This window comes from Tachysurus vachellii, chromosome 2 (assembly GCF_030014155.1).
Source record: "Tachysurus vachellii isolate PV-2020 chromosome 2, HZAU_Pvac_v1, whole genome shotgun sequence".
Taxonomy (NCBI): Eukaryota; Metazoa; Chordata; class Actinopteri; order Siluriformes; family Bagridae; genus Tachysurus; species Tachysurus vachellii.
The window spans coordinates 26,313,304-26,338,802 of NC_083461.1; the positions used below are offsets into that span (position 1 = coordinate 26,313,304).

Genomic DNA, 25,499 nt, shown 5'->3' on the forward strand with positions numbered 1-25,499 from the left:
TGTGTGAGAGATGTGTGGTTTCATCCACAATGAGGTCCAGGATCCAGTTTCAGTCCAGTTTATTTTCCATGGAGCAAAAAAGTAGAATAGACGGGAGAGCTGTCCGGCTAGGGTTTGTTTTTAGGCTAGAATACCTTTTTAACCTTGTATTTAACCTAGAAACACCAACACAATGTGACCAGTATACAAAACAAAAAACATCAAGAAGTGAAAAATACTTTTCAATGAACTGTAGCTTGTCCTTCCCTCGTTGACAACATGGAAGTAATAGATAACAAAGTCAGCAAGTTAATGAGGAAGGTCTATTACACTGCAGTGAGAACTGGAGTGATGCAGCTGAGGTTGAGGAACAGTGAGAACTGTCAGAATTCACCCCCCAGGTTTGACACTTGACAGGAAGTGTTTTCCAGTGCTTCCACAAAATATATCATATAAAAAATAAATAAACTAATTAATTATGGATTATGTGTACACATCTAGCAATAAACACAACAAATGTAGCTGACCATCAAAATGGCCATGATGTTTTATCACATCATGTTTTGCAACTCTCTTTCAGACATGGGCGTTCCCTGAAAAGAGTTTCTGAAATCCATTTAGTATGCTTTGTTTCTATATATTTCTATATATGAGGTAACTCAATGTTTTACTTTCTATTTCGTGTATTTATCTACTCTGAAGGTAAACTCCACCTTGTACAAAAACGTCTGTATGACAAAGCGCTGTGGCTTTCAGCTTGTGCTTGGGTGGTTCTGAAACATTTGTCAGTATCACTGCGTCACTCGTACTGATGGAGTCAAGCTACTTTTGTGTTTCACATAAATGCAAAGTTTTTTTTTGTTTTTTTTTTACTGTGTTGCAGTGAGACACGTCAATGTCCACGTGAAAATCTTCCTTATCTGTTCTAATTTGTTAACAGTCTCAGACTGAGAAGACAAGCTACACTTTTCATTTGACAAATGGTGCTGTTATGTTGTCTATGCTCAATGTTTGTGCATAGACTCACCTGTCAATATCCGATATATTACTTGCCTGTTCTGTCATTTAACACATCAACATATAAAGTCTTTTCTCATCTGTGGATCTCAAACCAGAATGTCTTTAGTTTACAGCAAAAACATGAATTATTCTTGCTGTTCCAATAGTTTTGGAGGGGACTCTTTTTCTCACTATGTGAACATGACTAAACAAATGTAAGATTATTAAATCTATTTCCAGAGGTTTTTATTTGTCTTGTTCTTTTGTAGATAAAGTTGCTTATTATTAGGAATAGATGCTTGACAAGTACAATTTTTAAGTTTAAGAAAACTTGCTTTGTTTTTATTGCATATCCAATATGAACAAATATGGCAACCACAAAAGGTGTGTCAGCAATGAATACATGCTTTGTGTTATGCCTAAAAGTGCTTTCTGTGTGAATTTGTGGGCATGCGTCAACAATAAAGTCTGAGGTCAGAAACACAAATGTTGTTTGTTTTACTGATGACATATGATAGTCAAGAAACATCTTCTGGATCTGTTACCAGTTCTTGTGATGAAAGGATGACTTGACCACAGCCACGCCTTCATACAAGTCACGCAGGATTGATACTGTATGTGGAGAACCATGGATATAAAATATAGAGTATAGCTATCTATTTTGTACATTTCAGTATTCCTTGATAGAGACAATCATATTCTCACAGCTAAAAGTTGTCTATCCTGATATTTAGGTAAAATAATACAGAGATCTGATAACATCTACTAACCCTGTCCTGGCCACTGACAAGAACAGTATCCATGACAGCTCAATACAGACATTGTATGTGGTGTCTTTTGGTTAATTCTCTCTGCAATACCTCATTAACGTTTCATCTGCCAGGTCTTTGTGTGTGAATGGAATCAAATGTACAGTTGTTTGATTTAAACTAGATAACTAGACTTATATGGACTTCAGGCCAGTGTACTTATATGTTTGGGCTCTGAGATACTGTACCATGACTGATAACTGCCTCTCATGTCTGTATCATCTCATGTCTGTAAAGTTGCATTTAAACACTGAAGAGATGATAGCTCATGGCTGGCAATTCTTTTTGTCTATTTGAAAGAAAGTATCAGAAGTTGACTATATTCTTTATTCATCATCACAAAATTAAGTTGTGTGTAGCCAAATCATTGGACCAGCACATCATAAAAAAAATTATACAGTCATTGACTTCATAGTTGATTATAGTGAATATATTATAGTGAAGTGTGGGAGTTTATATAGGAGTTTATTATAGGACTCTGATGTTTCAGCCTGTGTTTAGTCTGAATTATGTCCATGAATAATTATTACAGAAGTTGCTTTTGTTATTATCTGTTTAAATAAAGATGTATTTAAGGGATCTAGTGCATAAGTTGATGAAGAAATTAGTGAAATAAGTTCAGAAATAACAAACCAGAACTCAGGAAACACTACAACACATGAAAAAACAAGGACTCAGCAAACAACACGCAAGACAACCGGTATAAATAGGGGGAACAATCAATGAAACACACGGAACAGGTGAGCAGAGGCTGGAACGGATTAAGGACCTTGGGGGCAAACACACGTGAGCACAAAACAAATACAAAGACACGTGGCACAAGACGTAATTGGAATCCTCCAGAACGTCCCCCTGGTGTTCAGGCAGGGAATAGTCCATGACAAGGACAGACATTAGGACAGACTGATAAGTGCTCATTTATCATTCTACTGTATTAAATACACAGCCAAAGAGTAACTATGGTGCTTCTGGATACAACATTCAAGAATGTTTACTTGCAAATTTATTAGTACACCAACCTGGCCACAACCACCTAAATATTATTGCATACTATATAACTCAGTAATATGAGACAAGAGCTGAGACAATTGCTGTCTCATGAAAACAAGGTGGCAGGTAAGTTAGACACATAATAAACATTAAAAAGTCTACACTCAGTATGAAGAATAAATTTAAAAAAAAACAGATTTAAGAGCATTCCCTGAAATCTACCGGGTAATAATTAGGAATTTACACAGTAAGTTTGAAACTCGAGAGATCGAACTCACAACCTTCCAATTGGTAGCCCAACACATTAATGACTAGGCTACCACATGCCCACGAATCTACATAATTAATTAAAAAAATTATTTGTTATCTTGATCTAGATTTTGATAATCAGTGGAGATATAAACACACAGTGGACTACATTGATAAAAGGGTTTGTGATACTAAAAGTACACATGTTAGAAGAAGCGTTACTGTAGAAAAGAGGTCTGCACTTGGAGAGCTGCTAGATAGGCCACTTTGTCCTAAAGATAAAAAAAACATTTATTTTGTTATATAGACAATCTTGTTCCGTTAGAAGTGAAATAAGATAGCAGAGTGTTCACTTACCAGCGACAACAGTGCCATTTATTAGAGGCAAGCTGGTAGAGTTACTTTCCCAGGCAGAAACCAGCGTCTTTTCTATATCTGAATTGCTAGGAATCGTGTCAGCAAAGAACAACGTTGCATTTACTTTCACAGATCCTTTCCTGTTGGGAGAAGATACCATTAGCGTCGTTATAAATGTTATGAATATTATTTTATATTTGTATAGTTTCAATATGAATCAAAATTTTACTCACGCTAAGTTGTTGACCCTGCAATGGCTATAGCGGCTGCTGTATTGTTTTTTATATATTTCATCAAGCTGAATGAAGAAATAAAAATGTTTGCAAAATTAATTTTACACAGTTAAAACCTACACAGTAGCAAAGTTAATATTTTTCACTCAACTCTACACCAACAATGAATCATAAAGAAAAATGTTTACCAGTCCTTCAATCCATTTAGCAAGTGTTTGGAAAGCAGCTGATAATGGATTTTCAAGGTCTGTGGTGAATGTCATATCAAGAGTGAATCTGAGAATCTGTACCAAATACACTATTTGTGTAGCAGAAGTAGTTGTAGTAGTAGTAGGTGTTGTCATTGTAGTAGTAGGTGGTGTTGTTGCTGTTGTTTTGTTGGCTGCATTTATGGCTGGTGTTTCGGTTGTTGTGGTTGTTACGTTGGTTGTATTTATGGCTGGTGTTTCGGTTGTTGTGGTTGTTACGTTGGGTGTATTTATGGCTGGTGTTTCAGTTGTTGTGGTTGTTACGTTGGTTGTATTTATGGCTGGTGTTTCAGTGGTTGTGGTTGTTACGTTGGTTGTATTTATGGCTGGTGTTTCAGTGGTTGTGGTTGTTACGTTGGTTGTATTTATGGCTGGTGTTTCAGTTGTTGTGGTTGTTGCGTTGGTTGTATTTATGGCTGGTGTTTCAGTTGTTGTGGTTGTTACATTGGTTGTATTTATGGATGGTGTTTCGGTTGTTGTGGTTGTTACGTTGGTTGTATTTATGGCTGGTGTTTCAGTTGTTGTGGTTGTTGCGTTGGTTGTATTTATGGCTGGTGTTTCAGTTGTTGAGGTTCTTACGTTGGTTGTATTTATGGCTGGTGTTTCAGTTGTTGTGGTTGTTACGTTGGTTGTATTTATGGCTGGTGTTTCGGTTGTTGTGGTTGTTACATTGGTTGTATTTATGGCTGGTGTTTCAGTTGTTGTGGTTGTTGCGTTGGTTGTATTTATGGCTGGTGTTTCAGTTGTTGTGGTTGTTGCGTTGGTTGTATTTATGGCTGGTGTTTCAGTTGTTGTGGTTGTTGCGTTGGTTGTATTTATGGCTGGTGTTTCGGTTGTTGTGGTTGTTACGTTGGTTGTATTTATGGCTGGTGTTTCGGTTGTTGTGGTTGTTACGTTGGTTGTATTTATGGCTGGTGTTTCGGTTGTTGTGGTTGTTACGTTGGTTGTATTTATGGCTGGTGTTTCGGTTGTTGTGGTTGTTATGTTGGTTGTATTTATGGCTGGTGTTTCGGTTGTTGTGGTTGTTATGTTGGTTGTATTTATGGCTGGTGTTTCGGTTGTTGTGGTTGTTACGTTGGTTGTATTTATTTCTGGTGTTTCGGTTGTTGTGGTTGTTACGTTGGTTGTATTTATGGCTGGTGTTTCGGTTGTTGTGGTTGTTACGTTGGTTGTATTTATGGCTGGTGTTTCGGTTGTTGTGGTTGTTACATTGGTTGTATTTATGGCTGGTGTTTCAGTTGTTGTGGTTGTTGCATTGGTTGTATTTATGGCTGGTGTTTCCGTTGTTGTGGTTGTTACGTTGGTTGTATTTATGGCTGGTGTTTCGGTTGTTGTGGTTGTTACGTTGGTTGTATTTATGGCTGGTGTTTCGGTTGTTGTGGTTGTTACGTTGGTTGTATTTATGGCTGGTGTTTCGGTTGTTGTGGTTGTTACATTGGTTGTATTTATGGCTGGTGTTTCAGTTGTTGTGGTTGTTGCATTGGTTGTATTTATGGCTGGTGTTTCAGTTGTTGTGGTTGTTACGTTGGTTGTATTTATGGCTGGTGTTTCAGTTGTTGTGGTTGTTACGTTGGTTGTATTTATGGCTGGTGTTTCGGTTGTTGTGGTTGTCACGTTGGTTGTATTTATGGCTGGTGTTTCAGTTGTTGTGGTTGTTACGTTGGTTGTATTTATGGCTGGTGTTTCGGTTGTTGTGGTTGTCACGTTGGTTGTATTTATGGCTGGTGTTTCAGTTGTTGTCATTGTTACATTGGTTGTATTTATGGCTGGTGTTTCGGTTGTTGTGGTTGTTACGTTGGTTGTATTTATGGCTGGTGTTTCAGTTGTTGTCATTGTTACATTGGTTGTATTTATGGCTGGTGTTTCAGTTGTTGTGGTTGTTTTGTTGGCTGTATTTATGGCTGGTGTTTCAGTTGTTGTGGTTGTTACGTTGGTTGTATTTATGGCTGGTGTTTCAGTGGTTGTGGTTGTTACGTTGGTTGTATTTATGGCTGGTGTTTCGGTTGTTGTGGTTGTTTTTGCGTTGGTTGTATTTATGGCTGGTGTTTCAGTTGTTGTGGTTGTTACGTTGGTTGTATTTATGGCTGGTGTTTCGGTTGTTGTGGTTGTTACGTTGGTTGCATTTATGGCTGGTGTTTCGGTTGTTGTGGTTGTTATGTTGGTTGTATTTATGCCTGGTGTTTCGGTTGTTGTGGTTGTTACATTGGTTGTATTTATGGCTGGTGTTTCGGTTGTTGTGGTTGTTACGTTGGTTGTATTTATTTCTGGTGTTTCGGTTGTTGTGGTTGTTACATTGGTTGTATTTATGGCTGGTGTTTCGGTTGTTGTGGTTGTTACATTGGTTGTATTTATGGCTGGTGTTTCAGTTGTTTTGGTTGTTGAGTTGGTCGTATTTATGGCTGGTGTTTCAGTTGTTGTGGTTGTTACGTTGGTTGTATTTATGGCTGGTGTTTCGGTTGTTGTGGTTGTTACGTTGGTTGTATTTATGGCTGGTGTTTCGGTTGTTGTGTTCTCTGGTACTGAAATTAATGGAACAGTTGTAGGTGATTCTTTCACAGTTGTTGTATCGTTCTGTGTCAATGTAGTTGTTATTGAAGCTGATGTTGTAGCCGTAGTTTCCTGTGCCGAAGTAGGTGATATTGTGCTTGTTGCTTTAGAAACTATAGTGAAAAGACAGAAAGGCGATTAGAGCAGTTTGGTGAGCAACTTTGCCAATGACTGAATTATAAATCTTCATATTAGATGATTAAAATGTATTGTTTATTCATTAGAATGAGAGAGGAGTCTCATTCTAATGTTTGTAACTTTATGTAAACATTATGTAACAGGTACAGATTATGTCTCGTCTTTAGTCAGTCCGTCAGTAAGAGTATGTATTATATTATTTTCTACTGCTTAGACATGTATTGACTCTGCAACCTTCTGCCACTGCTATCGGTTTCACTTTCAACATTATGGATGTTACTGTTAGTTTACATCAGTACCTTCAGGTGTACTGGAGGGGGCAGTAGAAGATTGTGCTGGTCTCGACTCAGTAGCAGGCATTTTTGTGCTGGTCATTGACAGAATTGTGATGGTCTGGGTTGTGAAGTCTGTAGGTGTAGGTGAAGGTGTTGTGGATGCAGTGGTTGCTGGTGACTGCAAGACTTCTTAATAAAAAAAACAACAACAAAACACTGCTTTTTACTTATTTTGATGCTAGTGAGCTGTAATATTTCAAATCTTCAGAGTGTGACAACAAACGTGACAAAAAATGCTTATTGTGTAAATGAGATATTTAATTGTAATTAATTACATTTAATTTGATAAATGGTCTTGTGTTAAATAGCCTGAAACTGACAAACACAAATGCTTACCTATTGCAAGACTTGGATACCAGTACCTTCTGATAATTATTTGTGATCCTTCCCTAAAAAACAAACGAGATATACAAATAAATAAATAAGTAGTGCCTTGTACACAGGCAAATTGAATAACTAATCTCTATACTTTATTAAATGCTCTTTTTCACTTGTGCTAAAGTGTTACGGTTGTGTCATATTTGTGTTGAGTTCACATACTACATATTTGGGCTCATTCTCTGTGTCTTGTGGATTTAAGACTGAAGGAATGGTATTTTCGATTAGATAGATTTTTAAATATAGAAATGATATAGAATTTTTAGATATACAGTTGAAACCAGATATTTACATACACTTCAGAAAAAAAGACAAAAACTTTTATTTCTTTACTGTCATACATTAAATCAGAGTAAACTTTTTCTGTTTTAAATCAATAAATATTAACATATTTTTTGCATTTGTTAAATGTCAATATCGAGCAAGGGAGAATTTTTATGTATTTTTATTATCACTTTCATCAAAGTCAGAAGTATACATACACTTCCTTAATATTTGGTGGAATTACCCCGAAACTGTTTCACTTGGGCCAAATGTTTTGGGTATCCTTCCACAAGCTTTCTACAATAGTTTTCTGGAATTTTGGCCCTCTCCTTTTGACAGAACTGGTGTAACTGGGTCAGGTTTGTAGGCCTTCTTGCTCGCACTCGCCTTTTCAGTGCCGCCCACAAATTTTCTATGGGATTGAGATCAGGGCTTTGTGATGGCCACTCCAATACCTTGACTTTGTTGTCCTTAAGCCACTTTGTAACTAATTTGGAGGTATGCTTGGGGTCATTGTCCATTTGGAAGACCCATTTGCGCACAAGCTTTAACTTCCTGGCTGATGTCTTCAGATGTTGCTTTAATATATCCACATAATTTTCTTTTCTCATGATGCCATCTATTTTATAAAGTGCACCAGTCCCTTCTGGAGCAAAGCAGCCCCACAACATTATACTCCCACCCCCATACTTCACAGTTGGGATGGTGTTCTGATTCTTCAAAGCTTCGCCCTTTTTCTTCCAAATATACCGTTTATCATTATGGCTGAACAGTTCAATTTTTGTTTCGTTAGACCACAGGACATGTCTACAGAAATTAAGATTTTTTCCCCCATGTGCAGTTGCAAACTGTAGTCTGGCTTTTTTATGGTGGTTTTGAAGTAATGGCTTTCTCCTCCCAGAGTAACCTTTCAGCTCATGGTGGTACAGTATTCGTTTTACTGTGGATAATGACACTGTCTTACCAGTTTCAGCCAGCATCTTCACAAGATCTTTTGCTGTTGTTCTGGGTTGATTCACACATTTCGCACCAAAATACGTTCCTCTCTGGGACTCCTTCCTCAGCGGTATGATGGTTGTACATTCCCATGTTTTTTATACTTGCCACATTATACTGCACACATTATTTTATCAGCCATAACATTTAAACCACATTGTCTGAACGGATGAACGTGGGACCTCCAGGCATCTGGAAATTGCACCTAAGGATGAGCCACACTTGTGGAGGTCAACAATTCTTTTTCTGATGTCTTGGTGGATTTCTCTTGATTTTCCCATGATGTCAAAGAAAGAGGCTCTGTGTTTGAGGTGTGCCTTTATATGCATCCACAGGTGTGCCACCAATTAACTCAAATGGAATCAATTAACCTATCAGAAGCTTCTTAATCTCAGAATGGAATCATCTGGAGTTTTTTTTTTGTTTAAAGGCACGATAAACTTAGTGTATGTATACTTCTGACTTTGATGAAAGTGATAATAAAAATACATAAAAATTCTCCCTCGCTCGATTCTGACACTTAACAAATGCAAAAAATATGTTAATATTTATTGTTTTAAAACAGAAAAAGTTTACTCTGATTTAATGTATGACAGTAAAGAAAATAAAAGTTTTTGTCTTTTTTTCTGAAGTGTATGTAAATATCTGGTTTCAACTGTATAAATGTAAATGTCAGTTTGGTGTGTGAACTGGTGTGTGTGGGACTGTTTATTAATCTGTCCACATACTGAGCATGAATAAAGGAATGGGGATGAAGTAAATACTCAGCATTTGTCTCATTCCCATTTCCTTTCACAGCCACAAAAGCAAAATCTTGATGCACATGCAAACTGTGTGTGAGTTTCAGCTATAAACTCGACCGCATGCGCTAAAAATTAATAATGTGCTTTCTGGTAATCAAAAGAATCTACAACAAAAAAGAAATATGAGCAGCCATCAACACCAAACTCTTCCTTCTTACCTAAATATTTTGATGTCTGTTCCATTATTCACAGCTTCCACAGATAATGAGTTCTACAGATGGAGAGAGATCCAGATGTTTGGTTACATTTCACGAAAAAATGGTTGTATTTGGTATTATTTTTATTATATATAACACAGTCCATGCACTTGGAGGAAAATAATCCATATGGGGTGGTGTGATCGACACAAAGCCACACCACCATGGATTATTTTACTACAGTATAAAGCACATGGGTTGTGTTGTGTGTTGCTCACTTGATACCACAGTGATTTACCTCCACTGCAGTGTTTAATGTAGTAATGAGCAACACTTCACACGTTTAAAAGTTTTATAGTTAGAGTTAATCTTCAGGATCATCTGCAAAACTAGTTAGTTCCTGTTCTCACTTGTTTATGTTACAGCAGCTTAAATCAGTTGTCCATCAGCAGCCTCTCCACTGAGACTGGAGACTCTTTCTATTAATGTTACAGAACCTTCTCAGTACAGAAATTACTACATCATTGCTTTCATGTTTTAGTTGCAAAACATGTTTTTAAAAAAGATTATTATTAGTCTTCAGATTATGTGGAGTGTCTGCAGAGAACGAGCTGTTAGCAAAACTGCAGAAACATGCAGATTTTCTGACCAATCAGATTTGAGATGTAATCGCTCTGTAGTAGATAATAGGAAATGAAGATTTTGAATGTATATCATTTGGATCTGTATGAATTACAGACTGAACAAATCTGAAGAAAAATTGTTACCAGCATGTTGACTGTATTGTTGATGGCAGTAATGTTCAAATCCTGAGGATCTATAGATGAAATAGATGAAATAGATATAATATATATATATATATATATATATATATATATATATATATATATAGCATTAATTACTACATAACGCCATCCTTAACCATTTGCATTAATAATCACATAATTCTGTTTTTGTCACATATTGGTATGAACATTTTACCTGGAACAACTAAGCCGCTGTCAGTCCTGCTCCAGCCATGAACTAACGGCTGTCTGTTATCAGATGATGTCCCCAGTAGTCCTTACAGACATTACAAATGAAAAGGAACAGTTTATTTTGTGGAAAACTTTATAACCGGGACACTGAAATAGTGTGAATAAATAAGGTGAATATTTTACCTATTAGAACTAACAGGACCAGAAAAGGTTTCATCTTCTGAGTCCCTGTAAATGATGATAATAAAATGTGGTCATTAAAATGTTATTATTTAAAGCATTTGTTGTTTAACATTTAGACAGGATGATGTGGAAAAAATGAACACACACATTTACATTTACAGCATTTGGCAGACACCCTTATCCACAGCGACGTACATAAGTGTTTAAATCTCTATCATTGGATACAGTAATGCTGGCTCACTAGGTTACATACTTAAGATACCATGAGTTTAAAACATTTGTTCAGAGTTACAATGAAAAAGTGTCCGTTTATTTATTTATTTATTTATTTATTTTTATATAAATGCAAAAGATAGGGAAAGAAATGCTATTTGAAGTGTTTCCAACACACACAAACATGCTCACACACATGTTCACACACACACACGTTCACACACACACAAACATGCTCACACACACACACACACAAACACGCTCACACACACACACATACGCTCACACACACACGCTCACTCACACAAACGCTCACACACACACACACACACACACAAACACACACACACAAACACGCTCACACACACACAAACACGCTCACACACACACACATGCTCACACACACAAACATGCTCACAAACACGCTCACACACACAAACACACTCACACACACACAAACACGCTCACACACAGGCGTGCACGTGCTCACACACAAACACGCTCACACATGCGCACTCACACACACATGCTCACACACACTCACATGCTCATACACACACATGCTCATACACACACATGCTCACACACACAAACATGCTCACACACACACATGCTCACACACACAAACATGCTCACACACACAAACATGCTCACACACACAAACATGCTCACACACACACTCACATGCTCATACACACACATGCTCACACACACAAACGTTCTCACACACACACATGCTTGCACACACAAACACGCTCACACACACAAACACGCTCACACACACGCTCACACACACGTGTGCACACGCTCGCACACACAAACACGCTCACACACGCGCACTCACATACACATACACACACACACAAACATGCTCACACACACACATGCTCACACACACAAACATGCTCACAGACACACACATGCTCACACACACACAAACATGCTCACACACACATGCTCACACACATGCTCATACACACAAACACGCTCACACACACACACGCGTGCACGTGCTCACACACACACAAACACGCTCACACATGTGCACTCACACACACACACACACACACACACGCTCTCTCTCACACACACACACAAACATGCTCACACACACAAACATGCTCACACATTTTGCCCAGTGAACTTTGATAACAATTACAATGAATTATTTAATTACATAATTCATTGCATTATGAAAAGCCAACACCTTGTTTGAGTCATATGCAATTCTCTTTATATTAGATTAAATGTCTTCTTGACATTTCAATTAAAAATAATTCGAGCTGTTGCAGTTGTTGAAGGATAAGGAATGTAAGAGCAGCACTCCCAAAACATCTGAGGGTGACGTTCATGACCAGACGGAGGACAGACACAACTTGTACAAATAGAATAAAGATTACTGATTACAGAAACTCTGGATGATGTTTTCTTACATGCAGCAGGAAAAGACCTCAGTGTTATTATTGACTCCATTCGTTCATTTGAAACTCGTTTAATTCACTTTAATTTCATTTGTAAAAGTTTTACAGAACTATATATTCTACTCTGACACATCTACTGGCTTTGCAGATGAACACAAAGAGGGATTTTATCAAACAGTAAAGAAAGAAACTCTGACTTGAAATACTTGTTTGGTCATGAGCTGTGAAATAAGTGAGAGCCGTAAATGCAGTGCAGGAACATTCCTGAAATGTCAGGCAGTGAAAGACGTTTTTTCTCTGAGCTTTAATGCTCAGTGTGGTGTTTTTTGTGATGCATGTTTCTCTCTGTGTGGATCATCATTCTGAAACGTCATTAATCCATGCATCAGCACAACACTGAGAGATAATCTCACCTTCCTTTAGTTATATTAATAATTATTTTATGGATTTTATCTTTCTAAATTTGGATTTAATGGACTGATGAAGGATTATAAACACCAGAGAGTGGGATTATAAATCATTATAAACACCAGAGAGTGGGATTAAAAATTATTATAAACACCAGAGAGTGGGAATATAAATTATTATAAACACCAGAGAGTGGGAATATAAATCATTATAAACACTGAGAGTGGGATTATACATATTATACATCATTATAAACACTGAGAGTGGGATTATAAATCATTATAAACACCAGATAGTGGGATTATAAATTATTATAAACACCAGAGAGAGGAACTGTAAATCATTATAAACACCAGAGAGTAGAATTATAAATCATTATAAACACTGAGAGTGGGATTATAAATCATTATGAACACCAGAGAGAGGGATTATAAATCATTATAAACATTGAGTGTGGGATTATAAATCATTAAAAACACCAAAGAGTGGGATTATAAATCATTATAAACACCGAGAGTGGGATTATAAATCATTATAAACACCAAAGAGTGGGATTATAAATCATTATAAACACAGAGAGTGGGATTATACAGTAGAAACCAGATATTTACATACACTTCAGAAAAAAAGACAAAAACTTTTATTTCTTTACTGTCATACATTAAATCAGAGTAAACTTTTTCTGTTTTAAATCAATAAATATTAACATATTTTTTGCATTTGTTAAATGTCAATATCGAGCGAGGGAGAATTTTTATGTATTTTTATTATCACTTTCATCAAAGTCAGAAGTATACATACACTTCCTTAGTATTTGGTGGAATTACCCCGAAACTGTTTAACTTGGGCCAAACGTTTTGGGTATCCTTCCACAAGCTTTCTACAATAGTTTGCTGGAATTTTGGCCCTCTCCTTTTGACAGAACTGGTGTAACTGGGTCAGGTTTGTAGGCCTTCTTGCTCGCACTCGCCTTTTCAGTGCCGCCCACAAATTTTCTATGGGATTGAGATCAGGGCTTTGTGATGGCCACTCCAATACCTTGACTTTGTTGTCCTTAAGCCACTTTGTAACTAATTTGGAGGTATGCTTGGGGTCATTGTCCATTTGGAAGACCCATTTGCGCACAAGCTTTAACTTCCTGGCTGATGTCTTCAGATGTTGCTTTAATATATCCACATAATTTTCTTTTCTCATGATGCCATCTATTTTATAAAGTGCACCAGTCCCTTCTGGAGCAAAGCAGCCCCACAACATTATACTCCCACCCCCATACTTCACAGTTGAGATGGTGTTCTGATTCTTCAAAGCTTCGCCCTTTTTCTTCCAAATATACCGTTTATCATTATGGCCGAACAGTTCAATTTTTGTTTCGTTAGACCACAGGACATGTCTACAGAAATTAAGATTTTTTCCCCCATGTGCAGTTGCAAACTGTAGTCTGGCTTTTTTATGGTGGTTTTGAAGTAATGGCTTTCTCCTCCCAGAGTAACCTTTCAGCTCATGGTGGTACAGTATTCGTTTTACTGTGGATAATGACACTGTCTTACAGTACCAGTTTCAGCCAGCATCTTCACAAGATCTTTTGCTGTTGTTCTGGGTTGATTCACACATTTCGCACCAAAATACGTTCCTCTCTGGGACTCCTTCCTCAGCGGTATGATGGTTGTACATTCCCATGTTTTTTATACTTGCCACATTATACTGCACACATTATTTTATCAGCCATAACATTTAAACCACATTGTCTGAACGGATGAACGTGGGACCTCCAGGCATCTGGAAATTGCACCTAAGGATGAGCCACACTTGTGGAAGTCAACAATTCTTTTTCTGATGTCTTGGTGGATTTCTCTTGATTTTCCCATGATGTCAAAGAAAGAGGTTCTGTGTTTGAGGTGTGCCTTTATATGCATCCACAGGTGTGCCACCAATTAACTCAAATGGAATCAATTAACCTATCAGAAGCTTCTTAATCTCAGAATGGAAGCATCTGGAGTTTTTTTTTTTTGTTTAAAGGCACGATAAACTTAGTGTATGTATACTTCTGACTTTGATGAAAGTGATAATAAAAATACATAAAAATTCTCCCTCGATCGATTCTGACACTTAACAAATGCAAAAAATATGTTAATATTTATTGATTTAAAACAGAAAAAGTTTACTCTGATTTAATGTATGACAGTAAAGAAAATAAATGTTTTTGTCTTTTTTTCTGAAGTGTATGTAAATATCTGGTTTCAACTGTAAATCATTGTAAACACCAGAGAGTGAGATTATAAATCATTATAAACACCAGAGAGTGGGATTATAAATCATTATAAACACAGAGAGTGGGAATATAAATCATTATAAACACTGAGAGTGGGATTATAAATCATTATAAACACCAGATAGTGGGATTATAAATTATTATAAACACCAGAGAGTGGAACTGTAAATCATTATGAACACCAGAGAGTAGAATTATAAATCATTATAAACACTGAGAGTGGGATTATAAATCATTATGAACACCAGAGAGAGGGATTATAAATCATTATAAACACTGAGTGTGGGATTATAAATCATTATAAACACCAGAGAGTGGGATTATAAATCATTATAAACACCAAAGAGTGGGATTATAAATCATTATAAACACCGAGAGTGGGATTATAAATCATTGTAAACACCAAAGAGTGGGATTATAAATCATTATAAACACCGAGAGTGGGATTATAAATCATTATAAACACCAGAGAGTGGGATTATAAATCATTATAAACACCAGAGGGTGGGATTATAAATCATTATGAACACCAGAGAGTGGGATTATAAATCATTATAAACACCAAAGAGTGTGAATATAAATCATTATGAACACCAGAGAGTGGGATTATAAATCATTATAAACACAGAGAGTGGGAATATAAATCATTATAAACACCAGAGAGTGGGATTATAAATCATTATAAACACCAAAGAGTGGGATTATAAATCATTATAAACACAGAGAGTGGGATTATAAATCATTATAAACACCAGAGAGTGAGATTATAAATCATTATAAACACCAGAGAGTGGGATTATAAATCATTATAAACACCAAAGAGTGGGAATATAAATCATTATAAACACCAGAGGGTGGGATTACAAATCATTATAAACACAGATATTGGGAATATAAATCATTATAAACACCAGAGAGTGGGATTATAAATCATTATAAACACCAGAGAGTGGGATTATAAATCATAATAAACATCAGAGAGTGGGATTATAAATCATTATAAACACCAGAGTGGGAATATTAATCATTATAAACACCTGAGAGTGGGATTATAAATCATTATAAACACTGAGAGTGGGAATATAAATCATTATAAACACAAGAGAGTGGGATTATAAACCATTATAAACACCAGAGATTGGGATTATAAATCACTACTCTTCTAGATCTGTGGACTATATGGACATAAAGTACAGTTGTGTGAGAAGGAGAAGCTTCTCATGAAGTATCTTTTGTTGAAGTTATCAGCTGTCATCAGAAACTGATGACTAATCTAAGATATATATATTATATATATATTAGGGATGAGCGAGTACAGCATTATCTGTATCTGTATCCGTATCTGTTAACCATATGAATTATCTGTATCCGTACACGGAGTGGGTGGGGCCTAACCCGGAAGTGGGCGGGGCTTGTCTTGAAATTGGCGGGGGGTTAACCGGTAATAATTAATTTGTAATATTTATAACACTAGCTTACTATCTTTATGTTTTTATGAAATACAGCAAAAACGTGTCAGACACTCAGTGTCTGGTTACTGGTTAGAGACAGCTGAAGGTTTAAAAAAGAAAAAAAATCTCCGACAGGCAGAGACGCAATGCGAGTCGCATTCTACCAAGCAAGCACCACGTCTGAAGGAACCCACGTTTACCAGAACTCTACTGGTTAGTAAGTACGTATTATTAACGTTACAACCCGAAGTAAAAAGCTGAAGATACCCTAAACATTAACGGAAAAGACCCGCGAACCCGAGTGACTGAGGGAGAGACAAAGAGCTGTTCTGTGTGTGACTGTGAGTGAGCAGAGCGAGACACAGCAACACAATACATCTGTATGTGTGTAGGGGAGGGGCGCTGTGACTAGCCTATCACAGAACGCTGACACAATCAGATACCCAATGATGATTTTCATTCAATCCGAGCACAGATATTGACTCATATTACTCGTATAATACTCGTACTCGGCAGAAGTGCTTTATTTAAGTGCTTTAATATGCTTGATACTCGTTTCAGACGAGTATCCGGCTCATCTCTAATATATATGAATACCACATGGATAACTGCTTGCGTTGATAAATTTCCATTAAGTAGGGTCTGGGGGCAGGGCCACTTTTATTTTACCGCAATATGATTATCAGCACACATGATAGTAGGTAGCTACATGCTAAGGCTACATTTTTTCTGTATTAATAATAAAATAACGTTATGTATTTTCTTGATTACAACCTCCGTTTAACGTTGCTGTGTAACGTGACACGTATACAGTGACGTCAGACGTCTCTCTAACCGGTGGAAAGGCAAACTGGTTCTTAGAAGGTTCGCCAGTGGAACCAGCTTTGAACCAGCACCAGCACTAGTTCTGAACCAGCACCCGGTTCTTTCTGGTGGAAAAGGGACAAAAGAGGTAATCAAGTGGGTGGCCATGGACCGGTTCATGCAGCTAGCTGGCTGTGGCCTGCACACCGCCACTGCCTTTTGGGCGCCACAAGTCCAGGTCAAGGTGAACGGAAAGTTCCTTTCTGCCTTACTGGATTCCGGGAGCACTGTGACCCTCACCCAACCCTGAGCCAATCCCCGCTCAGCAAAACAGTCATGGCCCCACGGAGGAGTAGCCTCTATTGGTGGGGATTATACTCGACCCGCCTGTCCCTTTACTCTTGGGCCATGACTGGCCAGCAAACCCGTTGCAGGAAGGTTGGAGAAGTTGTACATCCTCGTCTTGATGGACGACACTACATGCTATCCCTTGATGCTTGTAGAACATAGCAGTGTTCTGTAGCTTTAAATCTCAACAGACTAAGATCCTAAAGCTTGCTTATACGCATGCTCGGGTTGGTGCTACGGTGTTAAAGTTTGTATGTTAAACATAAATTAAATAAATTAAATAAACTCTCAATAAATATACTGTTGTTAAAAAAGGATTTTTGCCTTGCCACTCGTCATTCAACATGGTGTCAGAAGTGGTCTGCACAGTATCGTGAAACCCGCAAGGAAAAGCAAAAAGCATCCACACAGTAAGCCATCGTTATTCATCGTGCAATAAATCATGGCTGAAGGGTTTCGCAGACCTGATCCTCTTGTATCTGATGGGAATGTCGCCGAAAATTGGCGTGTATTTGAGCAAGAATTCGACATATTCATTGCTGCTGCGCACTCTGAGAAAAGCCGCCTTCACACTGCACACGACAAACGACCACCGATAAACCGGAAGTCATTCATTTCCTATGGAGAGTCGCAAGGTCGCTGCGTGAGGTGCCGAGCACCTGCGGATCCATAATTTTCGGATCCGTTTTGAGCGTTGGATCCGTTAAAAAAAATTAACTTGTGCGACTACACCGCATCCGATATGCCGACCGGATGTGATGTATTCCAATGTTTTCCTATCAGGTTCGTGTGCACGAGGTGATAAGAATTATTGAAAAGTATTAATATTAACTTTAGTAATGTTTAAACTTTACCAAAAACAATCTTTTTGTTTTAAATACATTGTTATTGATAAAAAAAAAGTAATAAATTATTAATATTTATATTGTATTATTTTTAATGTTGTGTCCATGTTTCCTCAAAAATTATTCACGGTCTTTCTGGATTTATTGTTGCATTGATTGTTTGTATTTACTCCTTCATTAATTAATTCCTTCATTCACCACGATAAATGGATTGAGAATACAGGCTCTTGCTTTTACTCTCCTTTACTGGAGACGCCAAAGAAAACATTGCAAATCAGTGTGAATAAAACACTACCTGACTCGGAGAAAAAGTCTCGATGAGTATCACTGTTTACTGCAAGAGTTGCGCCTTAATGGAGAAGATTTTTGTCACAATCATCTAGTAATGGGTTTTCCGAGACCGCGAGAATTAACTTCTCTCCCATGTTGACGTCTACACGATCATATTGCATATTCTGTGCGACTGTCACTAGGGGGCGAAATCCGACAGTCGTGTCCGTTTGTCGTGTGCAGTGTGAAGGCGGCTAAAGAGCCTCGCACGAAAGCATTCATACTGCTCAATCTGGCCGGCTCGGAAGCCATCGAGCGAGAGCGAACGTTCGTCTATGCACCCACTGCGTATGCAGGCGAGGGAGAAAACCGACGAATAATTACTCGGGCTGAATTACGCGAGGACCCAGAATGTCTAAAACGCAAGTTTCGCGAACTTTGCAGCCCACAAACAAACATAACAATGGAAAGACCCAAATTAAAGTTGGAAAGACACAAATTAATTAAAGAGACTAAAAGCCAGGAGAAACGATTGAGGCATATGTGAGTGACTTACGAAACAAATCACAAAGTTGCAGGTTTGGAGATTTACAGGAAGAATTGATAAGAGACCGACTCATGTGCGGTATACTTAACAATGGGATGAGAAAACTCCTGTTGCGAGACAATGAGACAAAAGTCTCATTGACAAAAGTCATTGAAATATGCCAAATACATGAACTAACTGACCAGCACACTAAAACGCTTACTGGACCAAAACACAACTTGACAAATGTGGACAGCGTTCAACAAACGGTAAAAAGAAAACCGTTTCGTACTCCCAAACACAGATTAGATAAGTTTGCCCAGCAACAAATTCATAATTGTAGCAATTGTGGGAGCAACCACGAGGCAAAACGGGAGAAATGTCCTGCATATGGCCAGCAATGTCACAGGTGCAACAAATGGAACCACTTCCAAAAATGCTGCAAATCAGTGAAAATTCAGCGCACACGAAATCTAAAAAAGTCTGTAAATCAAATTGATGTTACCAAAGCTTCAAATAGCAGCGAAGACTTATTCTTTATAGATGGAGTTGCTGTAAATCATCAAATTGACTCGAAACAGTTAAAGAAAACATATATATATATATATATAATATCTTGCACAGTGCAAACTAATGGAAAGCCTCTTGAATTAAAGATTGACATAGGAGCCTCATGTAACATTATGTCTCTGCAGACATTTACACAGGTGAAGCAAGACGAAAACCTCCAGGTATCAAGCCATGTGAAGCTAGTTGCGTATGGTGGAGAGGAGATCCAAACTGCTGGTTCAACCATGTTATCTTGCAATCTGAGTGACCAGACCTACTCTCTATGGTTTTATGTAGTCGAAAAAAACGTACAGCCATTGCTCGGACTATCAGACTGTCTTCAGATGGGCCTTATTTCTCTCAATAATGCAGTCCACCAGGTCGGTGTAAAAGAAAACCCAAGTTTCATCCAGCAGCTTAACACTGAATATGCAGATCTTTTCCGAGATGAAATCGGAAAGCTTCCCATAATGTACTGCATGAAAATGGACAAAGAAGCTCAACCTGTCGTCCGTCCAGCATGCAGACTTCCTGCTGCAATGCAACACAAGGTAAAAGCAGAGCTGGAAAGAATGGTTGCCATTGGCGTAATTACTGTATCTGAGCCAACCGATTGGGTGTCATCCATGGTGGCGACTTACAAGAAAAACTCAGATGAAATAAGACTGTGTATTGAACCTAAGGACCTAAACAAGTTCCTAAAACGTCCGCATCACCCCATGCACACGGTGGAAGAAGTGGCAGCGCAGATGCCAAACTCCACAGTGTTCTCTGTGCTAGACGCAAAAAGCTCCTTTTGACAGATTTCGCTGGATCATAAGTCCTCCCTACTGACTATGTTCAGTACTCCATTTGGAAAGTTCCGATTTCTCAGGATGCCCTTTGGCATTAATTCAGCCAGCGAGGTCTTTCAGCGCGCTATGGAACAGATCTTTGCCGGCTACCCGTGCGCGGTCATAGTCGATGACATCATCGTGGGAGGTAACGGTGAGCAGGAACATGATGCAAACCTAAGGAAAGTGTTGGACCGTGCTTGTGACGTGAACTTGAGACTGAACCCTCAGAAATGCAAATTCCGCCTAAGTGAGGTGAGCTATGTCGGTCATGTTTTCACAAGCAAAGGACTACAACCCGACCCAGCAAAAACAAAAGCGATCTCAGAAATGCCACCACCAGACAATGTTACTGCATTACAGCGCTTCCTGGGTATGATCAATTACTTAGGAAAGTTCATACCGAACCTTAGTGAGCTGTCTGCCCCTCTGCATGAGCTGACTTGTAAAGACACAGAGTGGTGTTGGTTTAAACAACATCAGGCTGCTTTTGAAGTTCTGAAGCACAGGATTTCTAGTCCACCTACCTTGAAATACTATGACGTCCTGAAACCTGTCACACTAACCTGTGATTACTCCCAGTTTGGACTCTGAGCTGCATGTCTCCAAGAAGGTGCTCCTGTCGCGTACGCTTCACGTACTCTGATGCAAACAGAAGTACGCTACACGTAGATAGAAAAAGAACTTTTGGCTGTTGTATTTGCGTGCACCAAATTTAATGATTACATATATGGTAAACAAATTCACATCGAAACAGACCACCAGCCACTGGTTACCATCCTTAACAAGCCTATCTACACAGCTCCAGCTAGGCTGCAACGCATGATGCTAAGATTGCAGAAATACAACTTCACAATCACATACAAGAAAGGGAAACATATGTTCCTTGCCCACACGTTGTCACGTTCCCCCAGATACTCACCAGACGAACACACTAATGACGGAGCTGACTTTGAAGTTATGTCAGTTCAACACATCTCGTCTTCCAGACTGAAAGAGTTGCAAACTCATACTGCACAGGATCCAGTCCTTCAACGTCTCTGCAGTATTATCAAGTCAGGATGGCCCTCTAGACAATCAAAGCTGCCAGCAGGAATTCGTGAGTATTTTCCCTTTAGGGATGAAGTTGATGACGATGTACTCATGAAGGGACAGAGATTGGTTGTTCCAGAATCACTACACAGGGAGTATATCACCATTATTCACAGAGGTCATCCAGGCCTTGATGCAACCAAACGCAGGGCACGGGGCATTGTATTCTGGCCTTCTTTAACCAAGGACATTGAAAAGGAGGTACTATCGTGCTATCTGTAACAGTATGAAACCCCATCAACAAAAAGAGCCTCTACACTTACATCACATCCCAGATCTCCCATGGTCAAGTGTGGCTACGGATATCTTTGAGTGGAATGGTCAACACTTCCTCGCACTAGTTGACTCGTATTCGGGATGGTTCGAAATTGGTCTGCTTCGTGACCTGTCCTCCAGTACAGTAATCACAAAACTCAAAAGGCACTTCTCTGTTCATGGGAGTCCGCACAATGTCTTTTCAGACAACGGTACCCAGTTTACAAGCCAACAGTTCAAAGACTTTGCTGGTGCTTGGGATTTTACACATACCACTAGTAGCCCTGGATATCCACAAGCTAATGGGCTAGCTGAGAGGGCAGTGCAGAGTGCAAAACATCTAATGGAGAAATCCAGGAGGGATGGCTCTGATGTGTTTCAAAACTTGCAACGTCCGAAGGCCATGACCGAATCGGACTCGTCAAACAGCTCTGTGATGAACCACGATCATATCTTGTGGAAGTTGAAGGAAGAGTATACAGACGAAACCAGAAACATATCCTTCCTGTCGTGGAGCCACCACCGCAAAAGTTAGACCACAGCAATATGTCGCTTCCCTTTGTTCAGACCCCCTTTGCTGAATCTAAGCACAAATTCACCACTCCAAATGAGGTCAAAGAACAACATACCCCACAAGGAATCGAGAAGAAACCACTGAATGAACATTCAACAAAAGTTCTTTCTACAGCTCCATATGTGACCAGAGCAGGTCGCATTTGCAAACCAAACCCAAAGTACCTGGAATGAAAAAAAGTAAATAGAGACTGAAAAGAAAGTTCTATAATTCAGTAACAAAATGTTTGATGTTAATGTTATAACTGATGTTAAAATGTGAGTTAACAAATGTTGTGTTAATTGCTCTTTTTACTCTCAGCTCAAGTAAATCTGTTGAATGCCTTTCCTATAAAAAAAAAACAAACAAAAAAAAAAACTTCAATATAAGAAATTGTTCATTAAGCAATAACTGTCGAAGTTAAAGAAGGAGGATGTAGAACATAGCAGTGTTCTGTAGCTTTAAATCTCAACAGACTAAGATCCTAAAGCTTGCTTATACGCATTCTCGGGTTGGTGCTACGGTGTTAAAGTTTGTATGTTGTATGCTAAACTCCTGCATGTCTCTCAATAAATATACTGTTGTTAAAAAAGGATTTTTGCCTTGCCACTCGTCATTCAACAATGCTGAAGGTGGTAGACAAGGAAGTGTGAAACTGGGACCTCCTCCTTCCTTACCTCCTCATTTTTCACTGAGCATACAGAAATAAATAAAAGAGCACTAAATTTTTCCCACCAATTCCTGCCTCCGTGCCTCGGTTCCTTGCCACGCTACAATATAGATAGATAGATAGATAGATAGATAGATAGATAGATAGATAGATAGATAGATAGATAGATAGATAGATTATAATCTAATGATCAGCGTGAACAGAACTGATTCAGAGGTTTGTCACAGGCAGTTAAACTCATTATTATACTGTGCAGTAAAACACTGATGACATTCACACTAGCAGCAGGTGAAGTTAATGATATAATGACAGTGTGTGAGAAACTTTTCAAAAGCACTCAACATCTTCCAACAACCTCCATCATGAATAATAAGTCACTATTGTAACCACGACAGAGATCACTGAGTGAGTTGAATTGAAGATACAACACACACACACACACACTCTCTCATACACACACACACACACACACACACTCTCTCTCTCTCTCACACACACACACACACACACACACCACAGAACTGTCATAATAACAATTTACGGATTTAGATGACTTTAAAGCCAGTGTTTCAACATCAAACAGCAAACACTTACCTCTTTCTTTAATTAAATGTCTCTGATATTCTGAAAAATTTGATGTGAAATTGAAATCCGAGGAAGCCTCTAGTCCTTCTTTCTGTGTTGTACACGAACTGACAGAAAACACTGTGAGAGTAAAGACACTCAGACAACTTGAAATACTTGTTTCCGTGAGCTGTCTGAGATACTAATAAATGATGTTGTTACTGTAGAATTTAATGAGGAAATGACTGCCTTTAAAAAACTTGTTCCTCATGATAATGAAGTGCTGATTTCTCCAAATTCAAAATTCCATAGCTTCTAGTTCAGACAAAAGTCAACAAATGATTGAAAAATTTTTGTCTTTTCATCCATTTACAGGTGCCACAATGAACATAAGCACAATGAATGTACTGAACAATGGTGTTCAGGCATTAAATGCCGCAAACACTGTTCGACTTCCACAATTTCTAAAGCACAAAAAATCTCACTGTTATTCTTGTTAATCCCAAATGTGCAGTACAACTAAAAAAACAAGCTTTGTTTTACAGTGTAATTATGCATTAGGTCTGATCACGACTTATGTCTGACTGTTTCATAACATCAAGGAATCCTGACTTTTGTTCATGTTTCTCACAATATATGAAAATGAGAGAAATACATATATAATATTATAAATACATTTTCAACAAAAGTTAACAGATGACCGATTAACATAGAGCACCTAAGAATTATAACACAATCGCACACAGCATTGACCTCCAACGGCAAAATCTAGAATGGGCCAAGTTCAGAGAGTTTACATTTACATTTACATTTACAGCATTTGGCAGACGCCCTTATCCAGAGCGACGTACATAAGTGCTTAAATCTCTAACATTGAATACATTAATGCTGGATCACTAAGTTACATACTTAAGATACCATGAGTTTAAAACATTTGTTCAAAGTTACAATGAAAGTGTCAAAGGTGTGTTTTTTTTTTTTTTTTTAAAAATGCAAAAGATAATGAAAGAAGTGCTAGTTGAAGTGTTTCCTGAATAAGTAGGTCTTCAACCGCCGCTTGAAAATAGCCAGTGACTCAGCTGTCCGGACCTCTAGGGGAAGTTCGTTCCACCACCTTGGTGCCAGTACAGAGAAGAGTCTTGTAGTATACTTGCCTCTTACCCTGAGAGATGGTGGAACCAGTCGAGCAGTGCTGGTAGATCGGAGGGTGCGGGGTGCAGTGCGAGGAGTGATGAGGGCTTTGAGGTAAGAGGGAGCTGGTCCATTTTTGGCTTTGTAGGCCAGCATCAGTGTTTTGAATCTGATGCGTGCAGCTACCGGAAGCCAGTGGAGGGATCGCAGCAGCGGGGTGGTATGAGAGAACTTTGGCAGGTTGAAAACAAGCCGGGCAGCTGCATTTTGGATCATTTGCAGAGGACGGATTGCGTTCATATGTAGACCTGCCAGCAGTGCATTGCAGTAATCCAGTCTAGAAATGACAAGAGACTGAACAAGTACCTGAGCAGCCTGTGTGGACAGAAATGGTCGAATCCTTCTAATGTTGTAGAGAAGAAACCGACATGAGCGAGTCACATTAGCAACATGAGAGGAAAAGGACAGTTGATTGTCCATGGTTACCCCAAGGTTGCGAGCTGTGGCTGACGGGGAGATCAGATCGTTGTGTAAGGATATAGCAAGATCATGACCTGGGGATGAATCACCTGGGATGAAGAGCAGCTCAGTTTTGCTAGGATTAAGCTTTAACTGATGAGCAGTCATCCATGATGAAATTTCTGCCAGACATGCAGAGATCCGGTCAGAAGCTGT

The 25,499-nt window shown here is 38.5% G+C and overlaps 1 protein-coding gene across 1 annotated transcript; it reads right to left on the reverse strand.

Annotated features, from left to right (window-relative positions):
* Positions 1-49: 49 nt before the first annotated feature.
* LOC132858048 (mucin-2-like) lies at positions 50-23,844 on the reverse strand. The gene is made up of 9 exons (XM_060888223.1): positions 23,724-23,844; positions 10,623-10,667; positions 10,444-10,524; positions 10,230-10,279; positions 9,484-9,536; positions 7,221-7,273; positions 6,849-7,013; positions 5,609-6,524; positions 50-155 (listed from the first exon to the last, which is right to left on the reverse strand). Exons 2-9 carry the CDS (start codon positions 10,654-10,656, stop codon positions 50-52), a joined length of 1,458 nt encoding a protein of 485 aa, XP_060744206.1. The 5' UTR covers positions 10,657-10,667; positions 23,724-23,844.
* Between the last annotated feature and the right edge of the window lie 1,655 nt (positions 23,845-25,499).

Coding starts and splice junctions, on each gene's coding strand:
- LOC132858048 (XM_060888223.1), bottom strand. CDS start 10,656: ATGAAACCTTTTCTGGTCCTGTTAGTTCTAATAG. Junction 9,537..10,229: donor ACAATACAGTCAACATGCTG/GTAACAATTTTT, acceptor CTCCATCTGTAG/AACTCATTATCTGTGGAAGC. Junction 7,274..9,483: donor ACAGACATCAAAATATTTAG/GTAAGAAGGAAG, acceptor TTTGTTTTTTAG/GGAAGGATCACAAATAATTA.